Source organism: Aythya ferina (assembly GCF_964211825.1).
Source record: "Aythya ferina genome assembly, chromosome: 1".
Lineage (NCBI taxonomy): Eukaryota > Metazoa > Chordata > Aves > Anseriformes > Anatidae > Aythya > Aythya ferina.
The window spans coordinates 200,470,154-200,495,159 of record NC_140296.1 but is presented as its reverse complement, the minus strand read 5'-3'; the positions used below and the strand labels follow the sequence as shown (position 1 = coordinate 200,495,159).

Below are 25,006 nucleotides of genomic sequence, written 5' to 3'. Positions count from 1 at the left end.
TGACCCCAAATAATTGTTGATGGGGCTGCTGCTCCCCTCTTCCTCTGCTAAGTCACAACACAACCCACCAGATCTCTTGCTGTTCTGCAGCAAGCTAATGAAACACCTCGAATGCAATTTTCCTGCCCTTTCTGTGCCTTTCTCATACCCATGAGGCAGATTTACTCTTTAATATGAGCAATTTGAACAATTTGAGCATCCAGCTCTTTAAAGACCTGCTTGTAGCTGCTGCCAGGGAGGCTGTGGGCAGAGAGGACAATCCTGAGCATGCAGGCTCCAGCACACTGACTCAGCTGAGCAAAGCCCTGGCAAAAGCAAACATTTCCTTTGGAGCCTGAGCAACGTGTGCATGGGGCAGGGGAGCAGAGCAAATGACAGGGCTGATACTTATAAACATCAGAGAGAGGATTTGATGGAGTTCTGTAAATTTAGGGTTTGGATTGTGGCCTATCTGCTAGAGTAAACAAGAACAAAATAGGAAAAATAGAAGTGTCAAAAATCCTCTCCTCTCTCCAAAGAGTGTTTCTAGCCTGCAGGGGCATGCTGAGAAACCCACACCAAACAGTGGATTTGGGTTTTATACAAACCAGTTCCTTCTCTTGACCCACTGTTTTGAAATGCTGTATCTGTTTTGATATGCTGGAACAGGCTGCCCAGGAACGTGGTCACAGCACCAAGCCTGATGGAGTTCAAGAAGTGGTTGGACAAAACTCTCAGAGATGTGGTTTGAATTTGGGGTGCTCCTGTGTGGAGCCAGGAGTTGGACTTGATGATCCTTGTGGGTCCTTTCCAACTCAGGATATTCAGTGGTTCTGTGATTCTGCCTGTGATGCCTACTTTGGCATCTCAGTTGTCTGTCTGGGATGAAAACTCAAGAGAGGCTCAAGAAGTCTCCGTAAGGGCATTCATTGCAGTTTTAGCCATGAAGCACTGCAAAGGCTTGACTGGGCATGCAAACATTGCAAAAATGAAATATTTCAAAGGCCTCCTGCTGATTTTTGTTTGGGGGATGGAGGTGAGGGGTGGGGGTCATAAGGATTTATGCCAAATTTCATCGTGACTCCAAAGCATGGGAGTCTGCTAAAGAAAACGCCACTTCACTGGTTGTATTTTAACATTGCAAAACAATTACTTCCACCACCACCTTGTTCTGAGAAATGGCTCCTTGTTTGTGGAAAATCTTAGTAAAAAGAAGACTTTTGCAGCAGGCAATTGCTAAGAAGAAACCCCCAACAGTGTCATGATGCCACCAAGCCCATAGAATGGAAAACCAACCAAATCTTGGACTACTAAGAGGTGGTTCCTTGGAAAGGAGGCATTGCTCCTGCCCCACTACATCTATATTTTGCCTACCTCCTGAAGTGTGAGCTCCAGGGAAATCCCTGCCGGGGTGACTTGGCCATGTTCCCCCGAGAGCCAAGGTGATCGGAGCCAACAAAACCTCCAAGCACACCACCACGTACTCTGGAACAGGCTGTCCCGCTTGCTCTGTTTGTTTTAGGGGATTAGGAGCATGCCTAAACCCAAGCACATGTTGGGAATGACATTTCACACGCAAAGCAGACTGGTTTGGAAGGAACTAGCGATATTTCTGTGATTAAATGAAAATAATTGGGGTTCAATGGGGAGGAAAATGAAATTTCCTTGCAATTACTTAGATTTATTGTAAGAACGAATGACATATCTTGTCAGTTTTATCTGTTCTCCCCAGTTTTCCCTGTATATATTTTCTCTCCTTTTAGAAATTAATTTAGGCTCCTTTGCCTCATTAACGAGAGATTACCTAGCTTGGTGAGAAATTTTGTGTATAGGAAGTGGGATTTACTGATGCAACTCTGAATCGCTGATATGCTTTTTTGCTCCAAAAGCCTTTTCTGCTAAAACCCAAACAGGATAGCATATGGAATTCATTCTCTTCTCAATGGTTTTGGTGTTGAGAAGCAGAGAAAGCTGCTAGTGTTGTCTGGTCTCCATAAATCCTCCTCTACTACTACTTCGTTCTGCTTGAGCTACCCACGTGCGGCTGTTGAATCAGGAAAATGTTTGTGATTTTATGAGGAAATAACAGAGCTTCTTCGGTGCACTCTGTTCTATAAACATCCCCATTAAAAAAATAAATAAATAAAAAATCAGAAGAGTTCTTCCTATTGTTCCCATTGTAATATCTAAGGACATAAGGTGCTTTTTGGGCCCAGAGCAGCAATAAAAGTATCCCCTTCAGCTCTGATGAGGCACAACCCCTAGAAAATTTTAACCAGTAAGTGAAATAGCACAACAGAGACCCTTGTTGGAGGTGATGGTAAAAAGAGGAAAATCTCAAGATTTTCTCTCCTGTTGCCTTGAGTCATTCTTCTCTCTCAGTTCATCTCTTCTGCAGCATGGGGTCCTGGAAAATATAGTTGCCTGCAATATGAAGCTAATCCAGATTTTGGATTTTTCTTGTTGCCTCTCACTATATATTTCCTATTAGATGCTTTTGTTTTTGAGGTGAGGTATAACTGCCCACTGCATCCCACATGTGGGCATACCTCATATTTAGAGGGTTAATTACGATCTCTATCCCTTTCCTAATGATTTCTACCACTTCACCTGCTTTTTTGATTGAATGTTGAGTCAATGTTTTCATTGAATGGTATGGAGTGATCTCTTCATGATACTAGACTGATCCAGATGATGGGGTAATTGATCACTGACTTTATCCAGTTATACTAGGTGGCCAATGCCTGCTCAGAGCATCTCAATTCACATGAAATATATATATATATATATATATATATATATATATAAAATATATATATATATTTAAAATATAATATATATATATAATATATATAATATATACATATATATATATTTTTTCCCCCCATGGATATCCTTTCACATTACTTACATTGCATTTCATTTATTTTTGTTATCAGTCACCCAGCATCACTCAGCTAATTCTCGACTTCATTACTGTTCCTACTCATTTGCTCTCTGGCTTTGCAATTTGTTAATATTCATTTTTCTCCTTAATTTCTTTTTGTCACCTTTCTGGTCCTTCAAGAAAGAAAAAAAAAAAAAAAAAAAAAAAAGATTGAGCCATGAGAGCATCCCTACATTCCTCCACAGTTAAGACAGAGGCCAAAACACCCCTTTCTGTCCCCAGTTCTGGCTTCATCTGCTCTGGGAAACTTTAGCACCAGCCCTACCGATACTCTGGTATCCTTCAAGCCCCTGATGTGTTCTCAAAAGCAAATGGTAATAATTTATAAAGGATCTTTGAGCTTCTTGTGTGGGGTGCCTCATTTGATGGTGTTTCTGAGCAATTGTTTCCTCATTGGAGAGAAATTTCTGCTCTCTCTTGCCTACTCACCTCCCATCCTCCTTTTTTTCCAGCATGCTCTCTGGGTTTCTATACCACCCCTTGCCAACTCACTCTGCACTTTCTGTACTTTCACCAGTCTGTCATGGGTACTTTTAAACAGAAACATACCCAGCCATGCTCTTCGCATTAATTTGGGAAATAGTAAGAATTTATGCCTTTTTTTTTTTTTTTTTTCATTTCTGGATTAGCTTGTCATTGAAATAGCTGCAGAGTGGGTCTGAAAATCAATGTCTGTGTCAGGCCCTATGTGATGAGTCCCAGACTGGGTTAAGATGCATAAACTACCCTTCACATTCATGCTTCCTGCCCATAAGACAGCCAATGATAACACTCCAATAGCATTTTTATTTTGGCATCCCCTATTATGTGTTGAAAGAGCTACAATGTGATCTGATCTGACTGCTAGTCCTTATCTCTGGAAATGGTCCAAAATCAAGGAGGAATGAAAGAGAAAATCCCACAGGGATGCACCCTCACTTGGTTTTGTACCAGGGGAGATGTTTTGGGTAGTGTTTGGATTTTGTATTTCGGCATTTTGTTTTCATTGTCTTAACAAAGTGACAAAACTCTCATGAGACCGACATGAAGAAAAAAAAAAAAGGTTTACTTTTTTTTTTTTTAAGCTAGAGAAAGAGCAAAAATAGGATGAAAATTCCAGTCTTTTCATCTAGAGACAAAAATATCACCCCAAAAAAGAGCATTTTCCAACATTGTGTTTGGAAAATTTGTAAGAATAACAAAGGTGTAGCTATATTAACTATACTTTCTCATCTTTATAAATCATTTATAAAACATAAATGAATAACAGAAGGAATGCTTTTATTAGCAAAATAAAAAATAAAAATAATAATAATAACACAAGCTTTTAATACCTATACCAGGAAAAACAGTCAATTTATTCAAACAGCAGTGTAGAAACCAGAAACAAACAACAAACAAACAAAAAATTAGTTATTTTCTTGTGGATTTACATTTCAGAGTTAAAATCTCTTGATGGCTTCTAGGGAAGCCTTAGGTCTGTAGTAGTTCTCAGGAAATAGCATTGCTGACTGCAGCACAAAACAACTCAAATTGTGCTGATTTGGTAGGCGAAGCCTTTGAAACCAGTGGAGCTTTTGGAGGAGTCAGAATCTTAAGAAATACAAATATTATTTCAAAGGGGAGGGGGAAAGCTCTATTTCCAAAAGGAGCAAAATTGGAAGGCAATTAAACTCTGCAGCATCCTAGAAGCCAACACAAGGCTTAACTTCTGAGCTCAGCTTGGACTGAAGCTCATGGTTGAAAGCTGATACGGGCTTTTCCTAGCGCAGGGATAGTTAAAGCATGGTCCAGCAGGGCTGCAGCCTGGATATATTCTATTTTTAAATGCTGAGACACAGCATGGAGACCATGCAGCAATCTGGTAAAGCACGGAGAGTTAGGAGCAGAGCGGTGGTTTTCACGGTGCTATTTCTGAGGACTTCACCTCTGTCAGCTGGATCAGTCCAGCTTGTATAAACCAGGTTTAGCCCTGGCAAATTGTTGATGTTCCCTGGTGCTGAGCATGGGTTGTCTGTCCCTGTCGAAAAGCATGAGGCATATCTACACTTGAGGCTCATGCTTGTGTTAAGAAAAACTATTTTGTGAAGGGAAGGAACACAAAAACTATTCTTCCACCTTCCTCTCCTGATGGTGCCCTGTTATGAACAAAGGTTGTTTGACTACCAAGACCAAAGACGTGCTCTAGTACATTAACACAGCTGAAAAATGTGTCAGCCATGGATACTGATGCCTTAACCTATGTTGCTTGAGCAGAAGTTTGTAAATGCCTAATGTAAATGTCTAATAAAGACTGTGATGAATTTTTTTTTAATGCGATAATGAAGAAATGGGATTTACTTCATATTTTAAGAAATTAGACTATATCAAATGTGTAATAAAAATATTTTCTATAGGATTTTAAAATATATACATATATAAACTACCTTAATTTTTAATGCCCTGTTGATATTGTTGTGATCTCTACAGTATCTAAATCTAACTAAACAAGGCTGCCCAGCAACCTCCATTATACCTCAAACAGTGATTTCAAAACTTGAAGACTTGTCCACACTGTAAATGAAACCTGCTTGAAAACAGGATCTGAAATTGTCTGCTGGGCCTGTAATAGTCAGGCTAAGTCTACTCCTGATTTTAGGAGCAGCATTAGGCCTTAGGCACAGACCCAAAATGAGGTGGGTTCCAACCCCTTTGGCTGGGCAACACAGAAGGCACCTGAGGGATTTATTGTGACTCTTAAGGCACTTCCTGGTTAAATGAAAAATATTAGAAATTTTGTTTGGAGTATTTAGGGATATTTAGAAACAGTCTTAAGACAAAGTTGAGCACATTTGCATTTCATTTTGAATAGGGGCCCAAACTGACCATAGGGGCCCATCCTGGACATAGCCTTTGCTCAGACACAGAAATATAGACTTTAGTCAAGCTTAAGGGAAGGGGGAAGCTTGGGGTCATGATGGAGCAAAGAGCATTTATGCCTGCATCCTTCCTACAGCACCCATCTCCATATATTCACTCGGCCTTGCTGGCCCAGTCCATGTGGAGCAGGTAAGAGGGCATCAGATCCTTCCTAGAAGAGCTCCTGTGCCTGCAATGGCCCATGGGGCAGAACAGGCACTTCCTTCACACCCATCCCACCACAGGCAACCTAAAACTGGTGACAGAGGCAGATGAATGAGGACCAAGAAGCAGCATGTGCTTTAGACTACAGTCTGGCCCTACATCCACCCAGGACACCATGGATTTGGGTTGGGATTGTTCCCCCAACATCCAGATAAATCCAATTTCCATTCCTGATTAATTCCTAGCACCATGCCTAGAGCAAGTTCAGATTCATTTTCCATGCAAGGTTTGAAGCACAGTGTAGACAAGGTGTGAGGGCCAGATCCTGATCTAATGCAGGCAAAATTTGTCATCATCTTTGGCCTGAGCACTTACCCTTGCATTATACTTTAAGGTAGGTAGCATGGGAGTTCTCCTGCTTTAAAGAGTTAATATAGGGGATTTGACCACCTGCAGAGGAAAGTTTCTCACTGAGCTTTCGGTTCATCTGCTCCATGTGCCTGGTGTTTTTCCTAGCTTGCCGGAGAGACCTCTTGACTTTTTTCACCCGATCTCGCAGCTGTTTGTTGCGCTTCTCCAGCGTCGCCACCTTCTGCTGCAGCTTCTTCACTCTGTCCTCCTCCTCAAACAGTGCTTTCTGCACCGAGGAGCACATGAGCTGGGGACATCAGAAATGAAATAGGAACAAAAAGGTTATTAAAGTAAAAGTTAACTCAGGTGTTCATAGAAAGACCTCACAGCTCTTCAAACATAGAACAACTTTTTTGAAATTCTACTTTTTTGCATCTTTCTAGTAAAATCCTCTTTTTCTTTTCTGTATTCAGATAATACCCCAAATTGTAGCTTTTGATGACACTAATAGTTCACAAAGACTTGTGTGAGCTACTTTGAGAGACCTGTTGAGCTCATTGAGGCTAACTTGAATTTAAGAAGGAAGGCTGCCCTATTCATGGTCTGAAACTGGAGTTCAATCTAAGGTGTTGCCACGATTGTAAAACTCAAGATTAGATTCAGCTCAGAAGCACTTCAGAAACTCCAGATTTTGACATGAGCCTGCCCTGTGTTCTTTATCTCAACATACAAAATAAAGTCAAAACCTGCAAAACACAGTTGTTTTTACCTTTTCAAGCACGGAGTTGCCTTGAATAGCTCATTACTTGGGCTTCTTTCAGATGAAACCTTAAAACATAAAATCCTAGCACTTCCCAGGAGCATTCAAGATCCCATAACTTTAACAAAGAGGAGGTGCCTGAGATCAAGGACAACCCCACCAAAAATTCTGTGATCTAGAGCAGTGATCATGAAACCTATTTCTGCTCAGGCTGACGTGCCCTCTTCTGTTTTTTTTTTTCCTACAAAAAAGCATCCTGAGATATTTCATTGTGCATGTGGGATTTCCATCTGATTGTCACACCGGTGTGCTATGGGGAAAGGCAGTGTCTTCTGCTGAATTTGTCTCCTGTATACATCTAGATTTTTAGTGTGTCTTTCAAGCACTCCTGGAGCCTAGATGGGCTTTCTCTGGCAGAACATTTGGAACAGTCAGGAAATCTAAACAAACAAGCAAATCCTCACTGTGATGATGAAGGATTACATGTTTCTTTCCATCTTCTTTTGTAGTACTTTCAACTAAAAGTTGGGGAGGGAGCCCGCTTTGATGAGTAATGCTTCGTTTGCTTTGGAAACCCCCAGCAGCCAAAAGCCGTGGCTGGTCAACACAGAAACTGCTTCCAGTAGCCATAAGCTCTTGTATCTTGTGCAATAGCACCACAAGGCTTTACTAAGAGGGAAATGCTTACCCTGGTTGCCCTCTCACCAGGGATCTTTTATAAGTGCCTGCTAGGAAAACAGGGAGTTGAGACTGAGAGATGAAGGCCAGAAATTGCATGACAGAGGAGAGAATTTGATTTTGATCACAGCTCATTCCAAGAGCTATTTGAAAGCAGCCAGCATCCCTTGGCTTCTGTGTTTGCCAAACCCTTGAAAAGCTTTAAGCAGACCAATTCTTGAATTTAAGTCCCTACACGGGAGAGCACTGTTAGGAAAAGATATTTGTTGGGAAGACAGAAGGTAGAAACTCCACATCCTGAGGGATTTCTGGTGTTTTTTATTGCTGCACCAATAGGCATGGCATATTACAGAGTCCAACACAGAGTAACAGAGAATTCATGCACCTCAAGTGTGCCATGATATGAACCCAACCATATCTCATCTACCTGGGCTGGCTGTGGGGGGCATGGCAACTTGTGATGGCTGACATCAGGGATGGCAGTAGCCTCACCCAGAGGTGCTCCCAAACCTTTGAGGTCGGTCCTCTGTCAGCAGAGGTAGTACAGGTGTACTGAGCCACTCAGAAACTTCTCAGGTATCATCAGAAAACTAGCCAGCTCATTTCCTTATGCCATTCCTCTTCCAGATCTTGACTTTCCAGCCTGAAGCCAATAGTTTAGAGCTTAAATCACCTGGAGATATCCAAAGAGATCACTGGAACAACACAAATATATGATTCTGTCGGACATACACATCTTTGATTACCAATGGGAAAATGATAGAAAGAGCCAAGTCCTGCAATCTCAGGACTACTAGCTGAAAAATGAACTCATTTGCTCTTTCTACATGTGGAAATAACAAAGTGGGGTCCTTGCATTCTCGCCAGCTGGTTACAAATGGCATTTTTCACAGAGCTCTGCAGTAAGCATCATGTACAAATGTGAGTGCTGTCCTACCCCTGCTGTTACTGCTGGAGCTGTGGCTCAGATGGATGCACCCAAGTTATTTTTAAATGATTAGATCTGGTGCTGAGAGCTGTGCAACTGTGGCAGCGTGGAGCTCAGTACAGCCTGTATAGCTCACTAGGAATAAATAAGTGAGGAGTTAACCAGCCCTTGGCCCATGCTGCTACTCAGATACTTGTTGCTTGCAGCCAGCTGAGATATCCCCGTGTTGCGCAGTCCTTCCTATGGAGCATATCTACAGGCAGGAATTTCACACCCTATTTTCTCTGGTCTCTTGAAACCATAAATGCGCATAGTTTGCACTGATTACCAGCAAGATCAAGCTTGAAACCAAAAGCATTGCAAAAAACTACAGAGGAGTGGGGTTTTTTTGTTTGTTTTTGTTTTTCCAGTCTGCAGCTGTCACTCCCCTTGCCTTTAGCAGATGTGCTTCAACATAGATCTCCAAGCTGGCACACAGTTCCCTCCTTCCAGGCAAAGAGGGATGACACCAAGCATCCCCTGGCCTGCCTGAGCTGGGCAGGAGTGCAGGCAGCCAGGTGGCACAGTGAGAAGATGCTGAGAGGAGCCAGTTCCACCTGGTGCCCCTGAAGGGAAGAACGGATCTGGCAATTAATGGACAGCTGATGACTCTTGTTCCCAAAAGGTATCAGCAGCAGACAGACGGTTAAGCAACAGGTCAGAAATGCTGCACTTAGCATGGCATACATGACCACAGACCTGGGAAACTGAGTGAATGACCAGGACATGACTCTTCAGACAAATCTATGAATTATTTTTTGGGGTTTCCTTCTCAAGTTACATTATCTAGTGACCTATGCAAGATTTATTCATCCTGAACATTTCTGATTGCATGTCTGCTTGTTCCACAGTTGTGTTACCAAGCCATGTTCAACAGTGTTTAAACAAATCCAGAACAGTGGTAGAAGATGTAGCAAGAAAGGTAGCACAAAAAGAACCATACATGTCCTTAGGATTTAGCCCAGACAGCCTACAGCTGTGACACCACAAATTACATATATTTCAGTATTTGTCTGAAACATCCTGTCACAAATACACCCAGACTGAAGTCTCACCACATCTAGATGATTTACACATTCTGTCCATCTGCCAAACACATCAGCACTGTGTTACTTCAAACTGCTTTTCTGAGTGTCACATTACAGGCATGTGAGCCCTTTACCAAACGCCCTGAATTGCCATATGTATAAATTTCTGTCAGACACACACATCTGCCTTCTATAAGCTTCATCAGAACGGGACAGTGGACAGAAAACCCTCCATGGACAGCGGTGTAGAGGGGGTGTTCTTCCACCCTTGTCCATCTGGTTGAAGTAAGTTTCAAAATCAGGCAGTGACCACCAAATCTTTCCTTTCATTTACCAAAGGGAGAAAAGTTAGGTTCTTGGTAGCTTCTAATGCATGCTCCCTACGGACAGCACTGGCACCCCATTAACTAAATGTCTTTCAGGTCAGGTCTCCTAAAATATCTTTCACATCAACCAGAATGTTTGGACATGGGGTGTCATCAGCTAAGATAGTAGTGGGAATGTCTTTAAAAGCATGACAGTCAGACCTAATCTCCTCTGCATGGACATGATGTTTTTAGAAGAACTGGGCATAGGCCACGTTGGTTTCTTGTCCTCAAATCTTCTTCCAGACCCACCCTGTTGACCGGAGCAGTGTCCAGCTGTGCTTGTGCTACCATGGGATGCTCCCTCAGCATCCCACACCCAGCATGGCCCCAACACAACCTGTTGGGAGTGTCCAGTGGAAGAAACAAGAGACAAGTCCCTCTGGAAATGCAGCCCAAGTGCAGTAGGTTGGCAAGCACAGCTCCTGCTCTGCTGCTGAGCCTCCTCCATGCTGCACCCCAGCCTGCTCATCACATCCCCACACCACTCTCCTCTCCCCTTTCCCTGCTGTAAATCTGCCCCACAGAAAAGATAAAAGCTGACTGAAGTTGCTGCATGTTGTCTCACTGCTCTGCGTTTTACCACTGTTAAAGTTATATAAAACATCTTAAACTGGAACCTCATGCAGCACGAAGCATGTTCCTCCATCTCTCTTTGTCTCAGCACAGCAATAATTCATGCACTCTCTCAAGAAGATCTTGGAAGCCAAACACAGCTCTTTATTTTTCTTTAACTCCACCAGGATTTATTTCCCCAAAGCCTTCTGTGTGCTCAGCAAGAAGGGCTCTGTGCTTCAGGGGAAGCTGATATGGATGCGACACAGCTCAGGCAGTCAAACCTTGCCTCTTCTAGCTGGAGCAGTCCTCCTTGAGCCCTGCCTTGCCATTGACAGATTTCAGACTCTGAGCATCACTTTCTCCTCTTGTTCATCTCCTTTGGGCAGGCTAAGTGGGAGTGAGCATGCTGGACGGACAGACAGACGGTGCGGTGAGGGATAGGAGGAGGGATCTGGCAGTGGAGGGTATGGGGTTTGGGATGGAGTCACTTAACCTCCAGTTACCGGGGCTTTTCAGCCAAGACTAACACTCCCGCTGAAGTGTGGAAAAGCCCCTGTCAGCACTGTTAAACTATCGTGCTGGATGGAGCTCGGTTAAACCACCTCTGCTCGCTGCAAGACTGCACCTTTGAGAGACACTGAATTAGGGTCCTGGGGCCAAATCCAGCATCACTGGCATTAACGGGGATGAGTCGAGATTTCCATATGGGTTCATATGGGTTCCATATGAACCACCAAGATATATATGATCTGGACAGAGAAGGAAATTGTGGTGGTTGTTCTTGCAAGGATAATAGGGTCAGCTCTTGCTGTGGGAGGTGTAAGGCTTGTGGCATAATCCAAACTGTTAGAGGTAAGGACTTCACTGGGGTAGGAAACACTGCCCACAAGGAGCCTCTGCCAGGCTACATCCACCATGAGGTGTCCTGGCACTGCAAACAGTGCCTTTCTTCCTCATACCACTGCCCAGTGAAGGCAGATTTTCACTTTAAAACTCTAAGTGCCTAGATAACTTGCTCGGGCTGAGGTGGATCCCACCCTGAGGCCCACAGAATGGCAGCTGGCACCACTAGCTACCCCAGGGAGGCTGCAGTGGCAGCATAAGTGTAGTTTTCTTGGAGTTTGGAAAATTTTGCCCTGGAAATGGACTCAAATCCATGTCTATGGTCAACTGGGAGGTTTTAAAAACAACCCTGTTAGTTCTGATCTGCATCAAACTGCTGTTTGGTGGAAAGCCACCTGAAGAATCATTCAAGGGCCTGCGAGGGCAGCTCTTGGCCTATGCCTTGGCAGGTCTCTTGGCTGCTGCTTGGCCCTGACGTTCCCCTGAGCAGATGACAGTGGCCCATCTCCCTGGAAAATAGGAGTGATGTTTACAAGCTGTGACAAAAGGGCCCGAGTGCCAGCAGCTCCACCAAGACACCAGCTCAGCACAGAGGATGGTTTACTTCCAGGGAAGAGTGCTTTTCAAAAGGAAAAAACACCCACAACTTAATCTTTTTCTTCTGATCTCTTTTTTTTTAAGCTGAACAACAGATTTGTTTAAAGAAGATACTTCCCCGTGATGAAGTATTTTGAAAAAACAGACCTTCCTCTCTGGCAAGGTGTCTGAATTTCTGGTGGCTCCTTGTCTGCAGTGGGTACGGCAAGCATTCATCATAAAACCCTGCCCTTTGCCTTCAAGCTTGGAGCCCTCGCATCCATGCTCCCAGATTAAGGGTGGTTTTGGAGGACACGGTAGGATTAGGAGGCACTTGAGGGCTGGTGAAAAGACTTCAGTGCTGAAGGTACATGGATAAAGGTCTCTGGCCCCCAAACCACAGACAGATCGTGGCCTGAGGCTCTTCTTTCCCTGGAGACTTTGAGCCCTGAAGCCTGAGATGCTGCTAAGGGGGAAGAATAGCAAGGATAGCAGGTGACAATCTGACCCCATCCCATGTGCTGTGGTTGGGGATGGTGGTGGAAATGCTACTCTGTGATATGTGCTCTGATCGTTGCCAGCACCCAGGAAGGGACCAACCAGCCCATTCCCTATTTTTGCAAAGGAAAAAAGGCAATCTTTAAAGAGGAGAGAAACCCCACTAACCAAGAAGTCAGGAAAGGAGAAAAAAAGAAAAAAAAAAAAAAAAAAAAAAGGGTGCATATGAGCCAGGCTGCCTACCACAGGCATTTAGCTTGTGCCAAGTGAGCAGATAAGTCAGTCCTGACAGTAAATCCCTAAATTCCCTGCACAGGAACCAGGAGACAGAAGGTCTCCAGAAAGAGAAAAATAAATCAAGAGGGCAGGACCTCACCCTGGGGCATCTCCAAGCCCCTTCCCTCTCCTCACTGACCACGCAGGCAGTGCAGCGTGGGTGAGGGATGCACACCAGGAGCCAGCCGGCTGCTTTTTCCAGGGGCTCTGCGCTCGCCTTGTTTCCTTTCAAAGCATTCCTCCCAGCGATTCGCCCGAGATGCCACAGGAATGCAGCGGTGAGGGAGGGGAGCAGCAAAGTCTTGTGTCTAAGCGGTTTAACAGGAGCAGCCGTCGTCCTCCTCCTCACTCCACTGGAGCTGCAGAAGCAAAGGCTGAGCACACAAGCGTTGGGCTCAGCGCTTGGTGTTCAGCCCCACCAGCCCCATACCTTGTGCTTTCTGCATTTCCAGGAGCTTCACAGCTTTTGATTTCGCTCCTGGCTCAAGGCTGGGTGATGGTTGGGTGTCTGAGATAGGGCAGGGCTGTGGGTCTTGAAGCCCTCCCAGGAGTTTAGCCCCAGGGAGAGGTGGTGCCACCCTGTCAGCCTCTTTGCTGAGACCTGCATCCTCCCTCTGTGAATTCCTTTACTTACAAGGAATTGCATTTGCAATTTATATCCTGCAATCAGCATCTGTTCTGGTTCCTTCTGAGTGCTGTCCCAGGTGGTAGATATTCCCAATACACCCGCACAGTTCCTGGGGAACACGGTGCAGCTATTGATTAAGCCAGTTGCTTAAAAGTAAATGACACCAAAATTTTAAGTGCACTACCCAGCTCAACCTTGCTGAGCATAAGGAAAACTATTTAAAGTGAAGACTAATGCATATTTTGAATAAGGAAAACAATGTCTTTTCTCTGTTGCTGGACGCAATTTAGGTGTTGAGAATGAAGGGGTTTGCAAGTCTGTCTCACAAGCCTTGCTGCTTCGTGGATTTTTGCATTTTGCTCTGCCTAAATTCTAAATTTTTTTTTTGCTTTTTTTGTAATCATTTTTGTCTCAGAGCTCAGGCTGCAGTTTCAGCTGGGCTTCAAAAATCTCTGTGAGACTTTTTTTTTCTATAACTCATACAGAAACTTTCCATTTCCACAGCTACCAAACTTTCCAAAACTCACAACCCACTTTAATTTCCAACTCAGCTTTTCCCCATGCAGTATTATTAGTATCACAATAAGGCTAATTACATCTGATATGCCTAAAACTACTTTGCCAACATACCTTTCCCCAAGCGTATTGTTCTCAAATTGAAAGTTGCTGCATGACCGTGTCTCCAGCTAACCTTGTTTTCCTTGGCTTGTATTTCAATAGGATTAGGTCACTATTCCCCCTCCAAACACAATGAATTAATTAAATATCAATGAAGGGATACAACAAACAAGACCCAGGCACAAAATATGTTGTGTCCTTCCCTCTCGCTGATGGGAACCCAGGGAAAGGAGACATGGCTGATCAGTGCAGCACAGCGTCTTATGCATTGCTCCTATTTATTGAGATGTCAGTGTTGATTTCTGAATGAGCTGGCCTCTGCTTCATGTTAGAGTAGTTCCTAGAAAGTTCATTTAATGGTCCTGTTAAATATGCACCCTTATATGACAGGGTAACAGTGAAGGAAGTGCAATATGTTCAAATAAATCTTCCCCAGATGTAGATGGAGATGAGAACCAGCATCAGCTGGTGAGGAAACATATGTACCTTTACCAATAGTCATTTCATTAAGAATAATATTCGTTTAGACCAAGGTTATAACTGATTTGGGATATTTGAGCATGGTGTATGTCACTGTAATGTGTTACAGCCTGGAGAATTTCCCTGGAGGCCCTGGCAGAGGTGACCAATGCTCTGGTGTGGTAGGTGCTGTCTGGATGGCTGTAAGCTCGGGCTTATATTAACCATGGCTCTTAGGAGTACAAAATAGGTTGGAGCCATGGGTGGTGGCAGGATTAGAGCGGCTGAACCAAGACGTAACAGCTGTGCATGAACTGCAGGTAGCACTTGGTAGCTGTGGCAAATGCTTACGAGGGCCCAGCGATGCCACATGCACCCAGGGGAGAGGCAGTCAGTGGCCACACTGAGCCCTGACCTTTTCAAATCCCCAATTCCCCATCCACAGTCCTAATATGGTGTTTAAATGGTCATTTATTGCACACAGGAAGGTTGTTGTATCATTTTTTTACACTCACACAGCACAGGAAGGATAAGCACAGGAATATAGCCACAGCACAGCCCCCCAAAAGAACCAGAGAATAAGGTACTTCACAAGAGGTGGGAAGAGATGGGGGCAGGAAACAGGGAAAAAACATCAACTGAGGGTTCAAATACTTCAAAACCTCCTGTGGGTAAGGTGATGCCAGAGCAACAGGTCCCCTGCAGCAGGTTCAGAGCACAGAAGCTGGGTGCCTGCACCCTCTGTGCCAAGAAGTTAAAGCACCATTAAGAGACCTCGCAGCCCCAACTCCTCTTCTCCCCCCATCCCTGGGGCTGGCTGCTCCCAGGCAGTGCATATATATAAACCTTTGTTCCCCTGTCACTTCTGGGTCCAGCTGGAGAAGGAGAGAAGCAGAGCAAATCCCAGCAGGGGTCAAAGAGTGAGCTCATTGCGTTAAATGTCATCTCGCACAAAAGCACAGAGACGGGGACATTTGCTGGAAGTGGAGCCCACGTCTCCCCCCCATCGCATATATCAGACCTTGGGGAAGTTTTATGCACAGGAGGAAAACCCGTGCTGAGAAAGGCAAATGTTTGAAGTTAACGCAACGTCTATAAAAGTCGTGTTCCCCTATAAATCCCTCTGCTCTGGACATTTTGGCTTCATACTTCACATAAGCTGCTGCTGCTCAGCTGCCTTTACAAACAGATAGGATTTCCTTGGCTGTAGGCTTGGCTGGGAACCCCGCTGCTGCAGGAAAACTTCTGGGTTTTGAAGAGCAAAGGCAGGTGCCCTGGTGCAACCTGCTGTCCTCTGGTGCTGCCGGAAAGCTGAGGTGTCCTCATCTCTCCTGAGCATCCAGAGGAATTGACAGAGCCTTTTTATTTCATTTATCAGATCCACTTGGGTGCAGGAAAGCAGGGGGATTGAAGAGGGCATACTGACACCTGCATTCAGCTGTGCTTGGTGCATCCCTTAGGAGAGTCTTTGCACCACCCTGCTTAATCTAACCTAGATCCCGAGCAGGAAACGTTGGTGTTATGGGCTCATTTGACAGTTACTGGAGAGAGAGAAAATCCTCTGGAGGATGAGTCAGAGAATCTAATTTAGAGCAGGGAAGCAGGCACTGGAAACAGCATGGAAACAACTCAATTCCTGCTGCTGCACACAGCTGGAGGAGGCAGGAGCAGCAGAGGCTCTACCAAAGCCCTTTCCTGTAAGCAATAAGAGATCTGTGAAACCTCGAGGGAAATAGCAGCAATGACTGAAATCAGTCTAGACAAACAAAGCCCAGGGGCTTGACAAAAGACATCTGCATCTGCAGAGAGTGGAGCAAGCTGTCCTGCCCCTTCACCAGTGAAGTCCCTTCCCCAGGACCCTATGGGGCTGTCTGAAAGGTTTTTTTGCTCTTCTTCCAGGATGGGGACAAAGCTGGGTGCTGGTTCCTGAGCTGCTCCACCAGCCCAGAGCAACCAGGAGACCTCAGCAAGGAGCTGTTGTTGATGGAACAGGTGATGAGGAATAGTATATACACAGCAGAAGACCAGGCTCAGTGCTAACCCAAGTGCAGAAAAGCTACAGGCTCCCAGAGAGGTGAGGTTGGGGGAAGCAAAGAAAAAGGCACGGAAAAACAAATATCTGCGATCTGCAGGCACTCTCTGGCTAACGTCAGCCTGCTGAGAGAGAAGCTGAGGAGGCAAAATGCCTTGGACAGTAATCAGCAGCTCCGAATAACAAACTCGGAGCACTAACATCTGGCTATTGGGATCTCGCTGCTGCTCACAGATATTCCTGTCCCACCAGGCAGCTCGGAGCAGCCTGTCCACAGCTCTGTCCGCTGCATGGGCTGTAAATCCTGAGCAGCCCCAGACCACCCTGGATGTGATAAATGAGCAACAGGCTGCTCTGAGCATGGCAGAGTTTGGTAAAGGACCAGTCTGGAAGGTGCAGAGATGTGGTGTTTAGGGGGTCACCTTTTTGCTTGCCTGGTTTTGAATGGCCCTAAGCATTTGGAGCATTAATTGCCATTTTCCATAGGAGTCAAAGACTGCTGCTTTGTTCCAGGACGATCCCTAGGATAGGATCATGCTCCTGCATCCAGTCTGTGAATTCTCTTGAGAAACTTTGGAAACTTGATAAACCCCTATGAGCTCCTGGGCAACCTACTGCCTTCTACAGGGAAAAGCTCTTCACACAGGGCTGGATTTAATGCATGTGGAAAATAAGGTCTCCAGGTGAGGATGAGTTCAGTCTCCCAGCACACACAAGCGTGCAGCCCTCTTCTCAGCCTGATTTCAGGAGGCAAGGAGGAGGATGGCACCTGCCCAAGTGACAGTCAGCACCGGACAACGTGTCCCCAAGCTGGTGGATGCCCTGCGGTGAACTTTGCTGTGCTAGCACCTAAATTACTGAACACACACTCAACTGCTGGTTAATGTAATGATGGTGGCTCTCGACTGTTTAATCCTGAGTTAATAATTGTGTTGGGGTGAGATAATTACATAGCAAGTGCCGCAGCACTGCACAGGGAGCACATGGTGACATCGCTGAGATACAGTCACGCACTGGTTTCCTTGGCTCTTTTGTGAAAAATTGCCCTGTGATCTGAAAAATCTTGTAAGATCCTGCTGCCATGCTCACTTACTTGTAAAATATGTCTTTATACTTGCCCAGTACTTAGGGTCAGGTACCAAATGTGTCCCTGTAGTCTGTTACCATTTGGGTATGAGTGTGCATATGAGGGCTTTAGACCTGATTATGAGCTTAATTTTCTGTAACAGTTTGAAAATACTGTGGATATTTATTTTGCTTTTCTTACATTTCTCTGACGTGGAAGTTATCCATGCTTCATCCGTTTTGTATCGCATCCTTTTAGCAATAGCAAGAGCCAGGACCTGGACAGCCCTGGAGGGCAGATGGTGGGAATTGTCCCCCAGCCATCCAGCAGCAGCAACCTCAGAAACACCAGGCACCATCCACACAACCCCATCTTTATAACCTCGAGGCCATAAAAAACAACAACAACAACAACAACAAAACACTGTGAGAAACCCGGAACTACCCAGATCTCCAGTCTATTCTCTTAACTAGCACGCTTTTGTTGTCTTTTGGCAACGGTAATTTTGGAAGAACAGAATTGCAATTCTTGCGAGCTGCATTATCTGAACAGCTTGTTCTCATTAAGCTACACGCACACTTCACACCTAATCAAAGTGGGCAGATAAAATGAGTGTTCTGTTCAGAGGAAAGGAACTGGATGTCTCCATTACAGAAAAAGCAATAATCAGTTAGGAGAAAAGCAGTCCCAACGAGAGCTAGTTTCTCTGAACTTCAGTTCTCCCTATCCAGAATGGGGATAACAGGAAATCTGCCATTTTCAGAGCTTTCTGAACTAACATATCCAAAAGCAGAAAGGTCTATATTCAGAGTTTGGATGGTACAAGGATGGAAGCAACTGGGGAGCCGGGATCTGTGGTCAGATACTTTATTTTCATGCAGAATGGTCTTGGTGCTTCCCTGACCAAATTCAGAGGTTGAGCCCAGAAATCAGATTTCCATGAACAGGACTGCTTCACATTGCGTGCCATGGCATTTCCGTCTCCAGCGACCTGGAAACCCATTTTCCTGAATCCTGGAGAAATCACCTGGCACTGGAGCACAGAACTAGTTAAGTTTTCAGTAATTATGGGTTTGGTCGATAAAAGTTAGGAATACAAAAACTGGATCTCTGAGTGTCACAGATAAAGGCATGTAAATCTACATTATCCAAGAAAGGAAAAATTCTAGTGTGAATGTTTGGGTCAGACAGGTTAGCAATGTCTATGGGATCTGGATGTGTGCTGTGTCACATTTGTGACAGACAGGAGTAACTCTCAGAGATGGGAAGATGACAGATCCTGATCATTGGGCAATTTTGGAAATCTCCCCATGTGATTTACCAAGAGTTTGCTCTAAGTCTTCTCTGAAGACAAGGGTAAGGTGGTTAAATGTGCAGAAATCCTGAAACCTTATTCCTTCAGATGCTGGAATAAACTGTAGAGTGCTTCAATTGCAGAAGCGATTTTCACCAGAAAAAGAGGGATCTCTGTGGTATTAAATAATTATTTTTTATCCATATTTTTTCTTCTTCACTGTAAAGCCTGCCTGTCTGCAGGACAAGGGCATACCTGTTCAAGTGAATTACAGTGGAGTTGTGTTGTACAAGTGCCTTGTAGATTAGAAAGAACTAAGACACACTGGGCTGTCATTTCATTACTGGAAAAAAAAAAAAATCTTTTGGGGGAGCTCAAAGCTCAAACCTGGGCCATTAATTGGTCGATTGAACACATTCAGATCACATCTGTCATCAAAATGGGACAACTGTGCCCTCTGCTAGGTGTGTGACCTAGCACATTCACATGTTGGCATTTGGGAGGGTATGGACGTGTTCATGCCCCTCCTTGGCTCCAGGTGTATCCAGCAGAGGACGCAGATGGGTAGGTGCTGTAGCCCCAAGACCAGAGTTTTCAAGCACGACCAAAGGGACAACTTCCATCAACTGTGCTCATCAGGACACGGATGAAGGAGCCAACCATCCTTTAGTCACCATTCATCAACAGGAGCAGAACAGGTGAGAGCACCTGGGCAACAACGTGCCAATGGTCACACCTCTTCTGTACTTAAAGGCCAGCAGACTAGCAGAAAAGCCAGCTGAAGAAACAGGAGGGCTTTTTATAGGAAGGATGGGAAATATATATTCTCATTCATTGGCTAGGACAGAAATTAATGGAAATTTGAGCTAGTGGAAGAGCAGAGCAAGAACAGAGCATATTCCCTTGGAGGGACAAGTACAGACCCTTTCCTGAAGGTATTTGAGGTCTCTTTCCATCATCCAAACGTGATTTAGGGTTAATACAAGTAAACTGCAGCACAAGCTCAGCTGGAAAGCCTGGATGACAAATTTGTTTAATCTGATTCCAATCCAGGCAGATCTCCCAGCTCTGCCTTGGTCTGTTTAATCCTGTTAATAAGTACATTACTGTACAGATATTCAGCACCTACACTTCTCATTGCAGCCAGTGTTACTGAAAGACAATCAAACCTGTGATCTACTCTGCTCCCGCAGTAGAGCTCTGAGCCATTTCAAGTGCAGAAGCACACACACACAAAAATTGCATCATTTCAAGAGTGTTTCCTTCTATCCACTCCCCACCCCAGAGGTCCTGCTACTTACTGACATTTCTTTATTTAATCCCTTCCTAAAATAACCTTTTTCCATTGAGAAATTTGGAAGTATTTGGGAGGGGGGAGGAGTTGTTTGCTGTTTTGATGGAAGGAAAGAGAGAAAGAAAATTATTTCCTGGCTGAGATTTATATGTCAAGTTTTAGCTTGCAGCCAGACTTTTTTAGCCAAGTTATAAAATCTGAAGATAATTCCAACTCTCCTCCTCAGTAACTTTTATGAAGTAATTCCTGATATGTGCCGAAATAAAAGAAGAGTTTGTGCCATGGAGGCTTTCAATGGAAATGAAGAGACCTATCCCTGCACAAAAGGAAAGGGTAGAAACGTGTCAGCCTAGGCAGAGCTGGTCATCAGAAAGCAGCAGCTCAACCCCAGGTCGCTAAAAAGCTGGCGAACACATTGACAAATCTGCACATCTTAAATAATCTGGATGCAAATTGAGAGCAAGGCATAGGTAACACAGGTAGCTTGCACTTGATGGTGGATAAAATGAAGCTGAGCTTTTTTTGAAGCATCAGGATTGTTGGAAACTTGAGAGCAAATACCTTAAAGATGCTCCTGATCTGCTGAGATGCTACAGCTCAACTGTGATCAGCTGGAAGGTGTTTTGATCATGTCTTCCAGCAAAAGGACACAGAAATCCCACATTGAGCCTTCGGCACTATTATATTCTTCCCTTCTATCACATTTGCCATGACCAGATGATGTTGGGACACTGAGGTGACCAGAACCATGGGTGACCAGTCACCCATGGACTGGCTCAGAAGGAAGAGCAAAGAAGCAGCAGAGATGAGTAACCACATCTTGACTGAGACTCTGAGAAAAGGCTAGGTCTGGTGGGTATGTCCACATTAGCAAGCTGAAGCAATAGGAAAGTATCTGCATGCCGAAGCTGAGATTGCTTTGATTTGATGTGACTTCTTGACAAACCTGTGATGGCTGCTGTTCCCCCAGGTGTTTCTTGTATCTGCGTGGCTTGGGAAAACTTCAGAAAACAGTAGCCCTTGCAATCATTGCACAGCTTGCAATGCAGCCAGTTGCTCTCCTGCCTCTTGTCCTTCCCAATGGGCTGGGTCCAGCCTCTCAAAACCTCTGAGCTGGGCTGCAGACAGGAGGTGGTGATGAATGTGCAACCGCTCCGAGCCACGCAGCTCTGGGATTGTGTAATCCGATTGTAACACAGAAATAGCAGCTGGCAGCTCCCCAGCGAGCCAACTACTACAGCAGCTTGCTCTGTTTCTCTCCATGAAGTTTCACTTGAGAGCTTGAGTGAAGTGGATGGCTGTCTGGGCTCCAAAATAGCCCACCGTAATTTCCCTCCACTCCACACCCTGCAAATCCTTGTGGTGCTGACATTCACGCTCTCCCAACCTCTCACATTTTTCAAGAACAGTTGAACCAAGTGCTGGGAGAAAGCAAAGCCTGTGAAGCCACCTTGGCTGTGTTTTAATGCCTTCTGGAAAGATCCTAATGCAACACAGACGTTCACAATACATTTGCACTTGTAACTAAGCTCTGGCTATGTTTGAGCTTGGCTGTAACGAGCTTTCCCCCAAATACCACACATGAAATACAGGCAAAGAGACAAGGGGATTGGTTTCAGAGTTACATGTGATGGAAGACTGAAGTCTAGGAGCAAGAATTGAGTAGATACAAGGATTCCCATACTCCTTCCCATTGCTGCTAATGACTGTCCACACCTAAAAACCTGCTTAAATTTGTTTTGATGCTCCATTTCTGAAGCAAGTCCCTTACACACAGCTAAGCCATGATCTTTAGGTATGCCACCATGCTAGAGCTGGGCTGCATTCAATAAAAGCCACAGATGCTCTGAGCTGCTCAAAAAATGCCAAGAAATTGAGGTTGCCCCAAACTTCTGCTTTGTGTGAGGGCATGGGAAGTAGCAGACCAAAGGTGATGCTCTGCTACAGGTTCAAGGTAACGAGTCCAAGGCTTGCTAACTTGACCAGGTAGAAATTTGGACAAGGTGACAGAAAGGAGACCAAAAGTAATGCAATAGCATCTAAATAAACTGCTGTTAGTCCAGCAGCCACATCAGCTTCCGTGTGCCTTTTGAAGTCAATTGTATCACTGCTGGATAGGCGAAAGCTCATGTCTTAGCTCACTAATTCTGAAATTGAGTGAAGACCATCGAAAATGCAGGCCACATCCCTGCGTAAGCCTTTGATCACTGAAGAAATGTTTCCCAGGCATTTCAAAGCTTGGATATTCAAAGGCCTTTTCAGGCAGTTAGAATAAAACCGATGTGTCTGCAACAATAATCAAGAAACAAGAAATTTATAGCTGGCAATCCAACATGAACACGAGTTGATTCAATTACTCATGTTCTGGTTCACCCTTGGGTTTGCAGACAGCCCTTTGCCCCTTTGTTTGGCCAAACCCAAACCCACGGCTACTCCAGACAGTGGTGAAAGAGCCTGTACAGCAATGCTTCACCATTACTGCTTTGTCTTATCAAAGTAGACCGATACTCTAAGCTAACAAAGCCACTTCTGTGAAAAAAATAAAAATAAAAATCTGAAAGTGGCTTCATGTTTCAAACTCATTTATTATTTTACTTTTATATGCATGAGTCACAGCTCACAAGGTCTACACAAAGCCACACATAGGGGAAGAGGAAAAGGGAAAGGTTCCTTAATAAATGAAAATGTAGGTGAGCATCTTCCAGGACCATCTCACCTCGATGTTAAATTACAAGAAGGGGTTATGCACGGTTGTAACTAAATAACAAATCAGCAGTTCTGAGCTGAGTTTTAAACTGTGGATGAATGGAAATGCAGTTTGCCTGGACTTTAAAAATCCAAGATAAGGAACAATGAAGTTACAGTAATGGCCACAACAAAGCATGTCTGTAGGATCCGCAGCTGGGCACTCCTCAGTCTTCGTCCTGCGTGTGTGTTACGCATTAACCCATGATAGGCATGGCAGAACACAAGTAACGCACACACAGCATCTGTGAGGCCTGCACAAGTCCAGGGGAAAAGGACACAGATGGAAGAAAACCTCTTCTCTGCTCTGACAAATTACAATTAGCTCACTGTTGTGGCTTTTCCACGTCTCTCAGGGCTACGTGGTGTCAAGGGGCACTTTTGCTCTTCATAGTCAGCAGAGTCAAACGCTTCCCAAAGACTGCCTCAAAAATCCCTCTCCCAATTTCTATCGGAAGCCTAAAAACAAAACCCTGTAACAGCTGTGTGCAGATGTTCTTCCAGCATCCCTTTCGACAGCTGCTGGACACCTCGGAGCGCGATGCACTACCGCATCCCCAGCCCGTGGTGGGTCAAACCTCAGGCTTCTTCCTGCTCCTTTTTTTAACTTCCCAGCATCAGCTGAGTTGAAGCAGTTTTCTGGATGCTTTCCCACTTCCTTACTACTTAACAAACAGCACTAAGAGCACGGAAAGGCTCAGCGTGCATTTTTAAAGGAACACAGGCTTGACAAGCACTACTTGGCTGTCACGGCTGTGATGGAGATGTATTGGCCTTTGGTTCTGCCCTGTTTTTAAAGCTGCTCTACAGAGTGTTTGACTGCATTCGATGAGGAACTTTAAAAGGCTCCCGTTCTGAAGTGATTTCAGAAGACAGCCTCCATGCAGCAATGCTTTTTCTCACCCTGGCTCTTCAGCTACAGTCGACCTTGGTAAAATGGTGGCTTGGACAACTTCTGACCTTGTTTTCAGGGCTAATTCTTCTTCAGCCCCATGGTTTGATTTCCTTGTGGATTTCCGTTCCATGGCTGTACAAGGTTCCCCTTGGCCAGGAGGGAGGCAAATCACTAAGGATGGGCTTCAGGGCAAGAATAGTGCATTCTCTATCAGGTGATGCATGGCCCTGAAAACCACATTTTTGTTGGCCAGACTAGAAAATACCTGAGAAATAACATGCTGAAAGATCAGGTCCTGTATGACCCAATGAAAGAAACAAAAACCAGTCCTGTTTAAAACAGATGAGTTTATAAAACTGATCTTCTGATCTGATTTCCTGTATAAAATTGTCCAAAGACATCTCTTGAGCTCAGTGAACGACTTAAGCAAGTGCATATCTTTCCTAGAAAAAAGATCCAATGTTTTTCTCACTGACAGGGAATCCATCACGACCCCTGGCAAACTAAAAGAAAGATTAATGATCTACTTGGGTCTAAAAATGCATTCAAGTTGGGTTACATATGGATGTATTGCTACCAATTTCCACTTACAGATTAAAAACTAATTAAAAAAAAAGATCTAAAGGAACACAAGTCCTGGTTTGATTTCCAAGTCAGGAAATCCTCTCTGTAATTGCAGTCTCCTAGGTAATTCCCGCTCTCCCACCCACACTCCATCCAGGTGTTTAAGGAGGTGCTGCTTTCCTCTCCAGGGAAATGTGGTAGCCTCCAGCAATCGCTAATTAACACCTTGCTGATCCACGAAGCACCGAAGAACACTTGCTTCTCTATCACTGCTGGCTCCGTAACCAGTAATTACATTCTTGTCAGGCTGCCAAGGTCCTCGCACACACCTGCATGCTGCCCGCACGGTCGTTAAGAAGAGATTTATAATAATTAATTGTAACATTCCTATCACAAACCTTCCCACCCACTTCCAGCAGTGGCATGCAAGTCCAACAACAGGCATGTCTGATTTCCCCTGCTTGTTAGCAGAGTTCACAGCACGAGAGTTAAGTCAGTTAAGATTGTCTTCTCTCTGCTTCCTTTGATGCTTTGATTTATTTT

General features: G+C 44.6%; 1 protein-coding gene across 1 annotated transcript in view; it reads right to left on the bottom strand.

Moving 5' to 3' along the window:
* Window positions 1-4,064: 4,064 nt before the first annotated feature.
* The window catches only part of CCDC3 (coiled-coil domain containing 3), a 39,880-nt gene continuing 18,938 nt past the window's right edge, over window positions 4,065-25,006 (bottom strand). Inside the window, exon 3 of the mRNA XM_084514542.1 lies at window positions 4,065-6,626. Within this exon, the coding sequence (XP_084370668.1) occupies window positions 6,351-6,626 (276 nt within the window). The 3' untranslated portion in view covers window positions 4,065-6,350. The remainder of the gene's footprint in view (window positions 6,627-25,006) is intronic.